The sequence below is a fragment of the Balearica regulorum genome, chromosome 1, assembly GCF_011004875.1.
Source record: "Balearica regulorum gibbericeps isolate bBalReg1 chromosome 1, bBalReg1.pri, whole genome shotgun sequence".
Classification (NCBI taxonomy): domain Eukaryota; kingdom Metazoa; phylum Chordata; class Aves; order Gruiformes; family Gruidae; genus Balearica; species Balearica regulorum.
This window is the reverse complement of record NC_046184.1, coordinates 217,460,004-217,469,167: the sequence shown is the minus strand read 5'-3', so window position 1 is coordinate 217,469,167 and position 9,164 is coordinate 217,460,004. Positions and strand designations below refer to the sequence as shown.

The following is a 9,164-nucleotide window of genomic DNA, read 5'->3' as shown; positions in this document are numbered from 1 at the left end:
TGTATTAAAAATGGAACGCAAATGGGATGGGATTGGGAATTAAAGATTGAGAATCTCGTGTTCCAGCATTTGCTATTTATCTCAAAAAAAAAAAAAAAAGAAAGTGTAGAGTAATATTTAGCAGATGCTGTGAGAAGTGCTGGAAGTGGTCACCAGTGGAAATATAGGGACAATTTAAGTGAGATTAAGAACCGATTTAAATAACACCCCTTATTTGGGGGAGGGAGCGGCAAGACTTGGATGCCCGGTTTCCCTCCGCCATTCCCATGAGGCAGGGCTGAAAAAAAAAAAAAAAGGGAAAATCATAAAAAGGGAAAAGTGGTTATTCCCAACAACAAGTTTACCTTCCCCTGCTCCACGCTGTGGCTCCTCCTGCCCTGGGTATCAGGGACAGGGTGCTGGGGCAGCCCATGGCCAGGATGATGGAGGAAAGGAGGAGTGGGGCGGCGGGAAGGCTGTGAGGGGACGGCATGGGGCTGCAGGGCTGTGTGGGGATGGCATGGGGACATGCTAGAGGACAGCATAAAGCCATGAGGCTGTGAGGGGGTGGCATGGGGACCTGTGAGGGGATGGCGTGTGGCCATTTGGCTGTGAGGGGATGGCATACGGCCATTTGGCTGTGAGGGGATGGCATGGAGCCATGTGAGGGGATAACGTGGGGACACATGGGGGAACTGTGTAAGAATGTGTGAAGGGATGGCATAGGGATGTAGGTCTGTGAGGGGATGGCATGGGGACATGTGAGGAGACAGCGTGGGGACCTGTGAGGGGACAGTGTGGGGACCTGTGAGGGCATGGTGTAGGGATGTGGGTCTGTGAGGGGATGGCATGGGGACCTGTGAGGGGACGGTGTGAGGACATGTGAGGGGATGGCATGGGGCTGCAGGTCTGTGAGGGGATGGCATGGGGACCTGTGAGGGGACGGTGTGAGCATGTGTGAGGGACAGCATGGGGACATGGGTCTATGAGAGGACAGCGTGAGGACATGTGAAGGGACAGCGTTAAGCCGTGGGTCTGTGAGGGGATGGCGTGGGAACCTGTGAGGGGACAGCGTGGGGCTGTGTGAGCAGATGATGCAGGGCCGTGGGTCTGTGAAGGAACGGCGTGGGGCTGTGTGAGGGAATAGCGCCAGGCCGTGGGTCTGTGAGGGAACGGCGCGGGGCCGTGGGTCTGTGAAGGAACGGCGTGGGGCTGTGTGAGGGAATAGCGCCAGGCCGTGGGTCTGTGAGGGAACGGCGTGGGGCTGTGTAAGGGAACGGCGCGGGGCCGTGGGGCTGTGAGAGGACGTCGCGAGGCGGCGGGGCGGGGTGTCGTGGCCGGGGCAGGCACAAGGACCACGCGGCGCCGCCGCACCCAACGCGCTCCTTTTTGTCCCCGCGCGGCCGCCGTCGTCCCCGCCCGCGTGTCGGCGGGTTGCCATGGCAGCGGGCTGGCGGCCGCGGCCCTGAGCTGCGCGGGAACGACGCGGGGCCCCTCCCGTCCGCGGCCTGGCCCGGCCCTATCCGCCCCGCCATGGAGGACGAGCTCTACCTCGAAAACATCGACGAGTTCGTCACCGACCAGAACCGCATCGTGAGTCCCGCCGGCGGCGGGGGTGGGGGGGGGTAGGGGGGTGCGGGAGGCCGCTGCCCTTGCGCGACCCCCTCAGAAGGGAGCGCCCCCTCCCCTTCCCATTCCCCTCAGCGTTGGGGGGGGGGGGGTTCAGCCTGCATGTTTGGGGAACCCCCTCTGACTGGGCCCCAACTCATCTCTGGGGGTGTTGGAAACGGGGGAGGCGGGGGGGGGGGGCTGCAGTGCCACGGCCTGGCGCCCTGTCAGCGCTTGGGGCGACGCCGGTGTAGCCCCCCCCCCTCCCCCGGGTCTCGGTTCAAACAGCCCAAACCCGCAGGGAGCAGCTGCTTTCCGTTGGCAGTTGGAAAACTGTCGTCGTCCCCCCCCCTGCACCCACCTGCGGGACACGCGTGGGTGCCCTCCCTTCTCTCGACAGACACAGAAGAAATGAGGCCTCCGCAGCTGCAGCCACCTTCCCCCTCAGGGCTGTTCGCTCCACAAGTTTTACTCATTTTGCGGGGATTTATGTGCGGTGCCTGGCTGCGTTTGCAGTGTTTGCTTTTCCACAGGTTGCAGTTAATACGGTCTTCCTGTCAGACTGGACAGGAGATGCTTTTCTGGTCAGGATTTTTTCCCGCCTCTTGTGCTATAAATCAATTTAATGTCTCTGAAGAGAATTGGAGATGGCATCATTTATCTCACAGGAAAAGCAGCTCTCCCCAAATTCCTAATGCTCCCTAATACGTGAGGTGTTTTTCCTCCAAAAAGCACTGACAGCAGTATTTTAGCTCAAGGTATAAAAGACAAAAGTATATGAAATGGGGTTTTTTCCATGAAAGATCAAGGCAGTCTGGACCACTCTTTCATTATTGCTAAATCAGCTTAAAACTAAAATTACTACTTATCATCTGTAGCCTCTTGAAGCCTTACTAATTTTAGGATGATTTAGAAACATGGTAAGCATGTGTGTCCGTTTTAAATAAGATTTTTGCCTAGAAACTGATACAGCAAAGTTGGTGCATCTTGTCTGTTAAAGGCAGTTGTATTAACATGAACTGCCTATGTCAGTATAGTTTATTTCACTAAACCACTAGACTAATAAAATTTAATTTAATTGTATTTGGAACAGGGGAGGCCGTAGCCTAAGGTTTAGTTTAAAAGGCAGAGGAGGGGGAGAAACAGGTATAAAGACCTGTTTATTTAGATAAGACCATGCCTTATCTAAATATAATACAGCAAGTCAAGTGGCAGGGCTGGGATTAGAGCTGTAGTCTCCTGAGATGTGGCACACTGTGCTGTTGGACTTGTGATGCAGCTGGAGATCCCCATGACACAAGAGGGTGGCAGAAATCTGAGAAATCCTTGGTAATTGTTTGGGAGAGCAATAAGAGCTTCTTATAATTAAAAATTGTGCTGTTTAACTTTTTTCTCCGTTGTGAAGCTAAGCAGCGCAGGCGTTTTGAAGGGCTTTTATTTATGCAATGGCTTTTCAAGAAGGTGTTCACAAAAAATACACTTTTCAGGGTAGTTTGTTTAAGTCTTAGGAATTCAATCTACTCCTCAAAGCACAGGTGGGCGGGTGTCCATGTGCTCTCACTTCTAACAGGTTTTGCTGTGGTTTTCCTGGGGGTGTGTGTGTCTAAAGAGTTTGATTTACCCATTAAATGAACAAAGGAGGGCAGTTTAACAAATCAAGAGAGGTTTTCTTACTAAAGTATTTATTATTTATTCTTCTACAGGTAACATACAAATGGCTGAGCTATACTCTGGGAGTTCATGTCAACCAGGCTAAACAGTAGGTATTAGTGCATCCCACAAACTTTTTGTTTTGTGGTAAAGCCTTGTTAATTACTGTTTTCACGATTGTGGTTAGTGTATTAAAATCATCTCTCAGGGAATATTTAAAAATCCTGCATAACTTCTCAGGTCCAGTCAGTTATGTTATTCAACATGCCTTACTCCTCCTGTAGGCAAATCTTGCCTTGACTTGATGGGAGTTGTGCTTTAGAGACCAGTGCTCAGCTGGACACCTTATACATAAATACTTAGGTCAAAATAGATATTTTAGCGTTTTATTACTACAGAAATGTATGTAGCTCTTTGCGTCCTAAAATGCAGATGTGTTTTCTGAACTTGGCTCCAATCCTGCAAACAGAGCTATGCCTCTGTGAGAACCTGCCGCTGCATACCCCGGCTTAGGATGCCATACGCGATCCATGAATATTGCTGGGAGCAGAGTCAGGAAAATGCAGAGCAGCACTGATGGTAATTGCAGCTCGTACATACGGCAAGTGCTCGTCTGCTCTGATTGCCCGTTATAAATATCTACTTACCAGGCTTGACGGGCACAGGTAAATGTTTGAAGAATGGGGAAGCCAGCTGCACTGTCAGGATGCTTTTGCTTCTTCAAATTTAGCATAAATGTGTAACCTTGTCTTGGTGTGTTTTGAAGAATAAAAATTACTGTAACCTTTTAAATATGCTATGAAACAAAGAGTGAGCTCTCAGGGATGCCAGGGCTGCTGCCACACAGCAAGGTAAAGTTAAGCATAAGATTTGAAAGCTCCTAAGAGTGTCAAGTCCCATAATACAAATATTTTCTCTCCTTGTTTCTGGCTATAGCTTGGACCTAAAGGGGCATTTGCTGCGTACTCAGCTGCGGTGTACTGAGCCCAGCTTCAGCATCCAAACTACTAGAATATCAACTCAGGCATCTTAATGTAATGAAGAGACTGTTTGGTCTCTTTCCTCTGCATGTGTGTGAACAATTTAGATGATGTGTAAATCTGAATGTGCTTCAGTGATGGTGTAGACCTGATTGGAAAGCTCTGCTGGGAACAATTCTGGTCATACAGTAAACTAGAAGGAGCCAGAGAACTTTTTGCTGTGAAGAAGATGGCCCAGGTGAAGCAGAGGCACCTTCTCATACCCTTGAAAGCAACCTGGAGATGGAAAACTCCTGTGGCACCTTTGTGCTTAAAACTCTCTCCTAGAAGCTGGAAAGTGCCTGATAACACAAGTTAATTATTTTTAGTGATTGTGCTGGTTGTGACAGCCTGGTAATTGCAGACTGTCTCTGTAGCAGTAATGATCTTCAAGTATCTTTATCAGGGAGCGTGCAGTATGTCTCTGCCCAGTTACGTGGGACACTCATCATAAATCAGCGGTATAAACTTGAGTCTCAATCTTGTCATCACTAGTCACGGTCTTTCCTCCTGTTTCTGATCACAGTGTCAGTGGATGTAGCTGGGATTGTACATATTCACCTGGCAATGGGACTACATACCAAAAATCACCAGCTCCTCTGTCAGGTGTTTCAGAATGCTGGGTTGTAATGAGGGAAACAGCCTTGCTCCAGGGGAGATTTTGGAACAAGCTGCTCAGAGGATGAGAGACCATTTGCAACCAACTGTTAAAGCTTTGAGAGCTTCTATTCATTTCGTCTTTGGTTTATATGGTTGTTGGACTGAGATCCTCCAAACTGCCAGAGGAGGAAGGTGTCTCAGTGAGATTAATTTAATGCTGGTTAAAATAACTGTGCTTATGTGAAATGTTTCCACGTTGGGCTGGCTTTACTCTTTTTTTTTTTTTTTTTTTTTTTTTTTTAATGTAAGCTTCACGGAAGGGGTGGTGACGGGCTCTTTCCTTTCTAGGTGATTAACACTGGTTTCTTTTGTGCAGGATGCTGTATGATTATGTAGAGAGGAAACGAAAGGAGAATTCGGGAGCTCAGCTTCATGTCACCTACTTAGTAGCAGGAAACCTCATCCAGAATGGACACGTTGTGAGTGTTTTATTTCTCAAAGGTGTCTGTGAGCTCTTTCTTTTTGTGTCTTCCATCTTGTTTTATAATCTTTGGGTCAAAAGCTGAACTTGCTCTCATTTTCCAGTCACAGGCACAGTGTGCTAGGTCTTCTGTACACATACACAGTAAGGCACTGTCTCTGTCCCAGCATATGAATGATGGGGAGGAAAGATCAGTTGGTTTGTGATTTGTTAATACAGTGCTGAATAATGCACCAGGGGTTTTATTTAATTAACTTAAATCCTGTTACCAGTCATCTCTCAATCTTACTGCTATTATTGGACAGCAAAGATTATAAAACAGCCTGGAGGGGCCCTTGTGAGATCAACTAATCCATTTCCCAGGATCTGCTGTGGAGTGGAAGTGTGCGAAGTATTGTGTGGAGAGAGCTTAGAACTCGGTTAGAATGGAATAATCGTAAATAGAATAATAAATAAATAGTTGAAGTTGCTTTAATTAACAAGACAACTTTTTTATCCTGGTATACAAGAAAAACATAAACTTATTAACGGTATTTTGTATTTAAAATGCTTTGACTTACTAAGCAAAAGAATCGCTACTTAATAATTTGTTTTTTCTTGTTGCTGCTTGTCATGTTTTCAAGAATGTCATGTAAAATTTCAGACAAGTACCCCAGAGGTTTTTGAAAGAACTTGAGCAAATTGAGTGCCTATTTCTGTTTGCTCACAGAAGAATTCAGTAGCCAAACACTAAATGCTTTTGATGTTACACTAGGTGTCTCTTCGTATATTTAGATATGAATTTAGCTATTCATATATTTAAATGCCCTAATATCTCTTACAATCCATAGTCTTCATTTAGAATTAGTACATCTCAGGGTATCCTGGCATTTATATGTAGATTGGGGGTAAAAACCCAACAAACCTTTTTGGCTTTCCTAAATAATAAATTGGTTCAAGTGCATAGAATATTCTCCTTAGATCTCCAAATTTGTCTGAAATTGAAGGTAATTATTTATTGCGTTTAGTTCTGTATAATGGAATATATTTATTTAAAGCTGTACAGGTGGCATCGCATTTATAGCCCAAGTTTAACAGGTTTTTTCCCCTGATTGATTTTGGTAATAACAAGGTAGCATCTCTTGGCTCACTAGAACTGGCTAGAGGTTTGTCACCACATTCTATTATTTTTAAATTTGCCATAATGTATTTAAAACAAACAAGTGAATAAAACAAGTAAATTCTGACATAGGGTATAGATTTTTTTTTTTTTTAAACTCTGTCTTAGCAGTTTATATATTTGTAAAACAAGAAAGATCTCCTAACGTAACCATATGAAGTGCACTTTTTTTGTGTTTTGGTTTTAAGTATTTTATTTTTGAGTACTGCAATCCCAGTGGCTGCTAAGAAAGGTGACCTGTAGGTGCAGTAGGTTGTTGGGGGCAGAGACAAAGCAATGCCAGGATTAGCGAATGCCATGCAGGAGGAGGTTAAAGCTCCCCAGACTGGATGTCTGAGGGCTAGCTGGAGCAGGTAGGAGAAGCAATCAGATCTCAAAGGTACTTCCAGAAGATGCGTAGCTGGTGGGTATTACCTGGCACAAGTCAATTTTGGGTAGGAAAGGGACGTGAGTGCTTCAGGTGTAACGCTGCAGTACTGTCTGCTGTCAGTAGGTGTAGCCACAAGGCTGGGGATTCAACTGCAAGACCCATCTGAAGGGAGATACGGATAGAAATTAGTCACAAATAATTCTCATCATGTCTTAAGCACTGCACGCTCTTCACTTGCAACTTTTTATCCACCTCAGTGAGGGACCGAGATACTCAATCTTTCTTTGCCGTTTCAGGTTGCCTGCATTTTCTTGCCTCTTACTCTTTTGCTGGCTAGTTGGTGGTATCAGTTAAACACAAAATAATTGGATTTTGTCCAGTTTGTCTATTTGGGTACTCTGTACATTAACTGCAGCCTGTTAAATGTCATAGAGCAGATACAGTCCTCAAAGATTGGCTGTAGAGCACACCTCCAGAAACATTCATTTCTGGGTTTTAGATTAATGCTTAATTTCTCGTGGTGTTTTGCTTCTCTGGTGGCGTGTCTGTGCTACAGTTTCCTGTGTTAGTTTACTGGCAATCTAAATATACACGGGTGAGGTAGGTTAGTGCGGCAGATTTCTAGCAGCTGGGTTATCAGCCGCATTAGTTTGCTTTTCTCCGCTGTGCTGCGCAGTGGTTTAGTTCTCGTTTCATCTGTGTCTCATCTCCCAGTGTCAGGAATGGAGGACAGAGGATTTCTTTAGGGTTGTAGTGACCTGCGAAATGGTCGATTAGAAAAGTAGGAAGACAGCTTTGAAAACTAGTGGCTGGTGACTGTTGAAAAGCATTGGCAGAGTTCTTTGCATCTATAAAGCTGCACCTGTAATTGGCAGACTTTCTTATTCAATAGATAACTGAAAATATCAGTCTTATGTACAGCAGATCTTTTCAAGTTTAAGATTGCAATTTATTTATTTTTCACAGTGCCACAAGGTTGCAGTAGTGAGAGAGGATAAACTCGAAGGTAAGCAGATCGTGAAAATTACGTGGTTTTAACTTTTTTTTTTCTTTGAAAGAACAGCAAAGTGAGTAAAGCTCAGAACTTGCCATCTGCACGTAAATGCCTAGTCAGGCTGTTGGGTTCAGGTGTGTACTTCTTGTACTAGCTTTTTCTCAGAATTTTGAATATCGGAGCCAACAGCTGTGTAACTTCACAGACTTGTGATTTGGGTCTGAATTTTTTTTTTTTTTTTCATATTGAACATTTTAGTCAGTGGTTCTTTTCCGCCTCCTTGCCACTGACAGTCAGCTCCTCCTTAAAGACACCACTATCGGAGTACTGCACAGCAGTGTCTCACAGTGTTTTAGAACAGTTATGAGCCTTCAGGTTCCCAAGGATGCTGAAGCAGATAATTCTAGCTATTGGTTAAATGCAATTACAGTCTTTCTTTGCTCTGAATGATGTGGGTATTAGTTAAATGTCCCACAAGAACATTCTCATTTTTGTCTGGGGTATTTACTTTCACAGTAAAAGGTGAAAAAACCCACCACTGCTTCCTGAAGCTGCTCTCTGTGCACTGCCAGTTGTCTTATCTTTCCAGGTCTCCTCCTGCTGATGAGATCTGATGCGTAGCAATTGAAACACAACTGCAGGCTCTTCATCCCTTTCAAATAACATCTTTGGCATTTGAGAATGTACTGTGGCATTTGTGACCTTAAATATCCATACCAATGATCTAACTTTGCTTGAAAGACTTGTCTTATTTTCCTTTTTGAAATCTGAAGTGGATTTCTAGCTAAAGTTGTCTTCATCAGGGTAGTGGATTATGAAGCAGTACAACTACTATCTGTCATGTTCGTTGAATTATGTGTGCTGCGTAGTGTTCTGTTTTGCCGTGGAGGAAAGGGTTGCTCATGTTTTTTGTATTAGAAGACAGGCCAAAGGTATGACTTACATTTGGAAGAGGCTGAGATTTGTGATGAGAGTAGGGCTGCATAGTCTAGGACTGGCCCCAAGAAATGATTACTGTGTGTATTTTTACAGTGCCTAGAAGCTCTGTCTCGGACCAGGACTGTGTGGAAAGAACAATATAAGCAATGAACAAAGAATTCCTAAAAACCAGCCCTTGTCTCAAGGGTGTTACAGTCTAAATAGCATAGAAGAGACAAAACATTGGTTCCAGCAGACTACTAGAGACAACGCTGTGACACTAGTTGATATAGTAGACGCTACCTTAATGGCAGAGAGCAGTTCCAGTGGGGTAGAGTTATGACCATCTATTTTCTTCCTTAGCTTCAGGTAGTCATGTAGATATT

General features: G+C 45.1%; 1 protein-coding gene across 2 annotated transcripts in view; it reads left to right on the top strand.

The window, feature by feature from the left end:
• Positions 1-1,385: 1,385 nt before the first annotated feature.
• Positions 1,386-9,164, top strand: part of POLD3 (DNA polymerase delta 3, accessory subunit) — a 29,960-nt gene continuing 22,181 nt past the window's right edge. Inside the window, exons 1-4 of one of the 2 annotated variants that reach the window (XM_075742657.1) lie at positions 1,386-1,572; positions 3,291-3,346; positions 5,233-5,335; positions 7,833-7,872. In XM_075742657.1, the coding sequence (XP_075598772.1) occupies positions 1,513-1,572; positions 3,291-3,346; positions 5,233-5,335; positions 7,833-7,872 (259 nt within the window). In that variant the 5' untranslated portion in view covers positions 1,386-1,512. The remainder of the gene's footprint in view (positions 1,573-3,290; positions 3,347-5,232; positions 5,336-7,832; positions 7,873-9,164) is intronic. The other variant, XM_075742656.1, reaches the window with a different exon arrangement.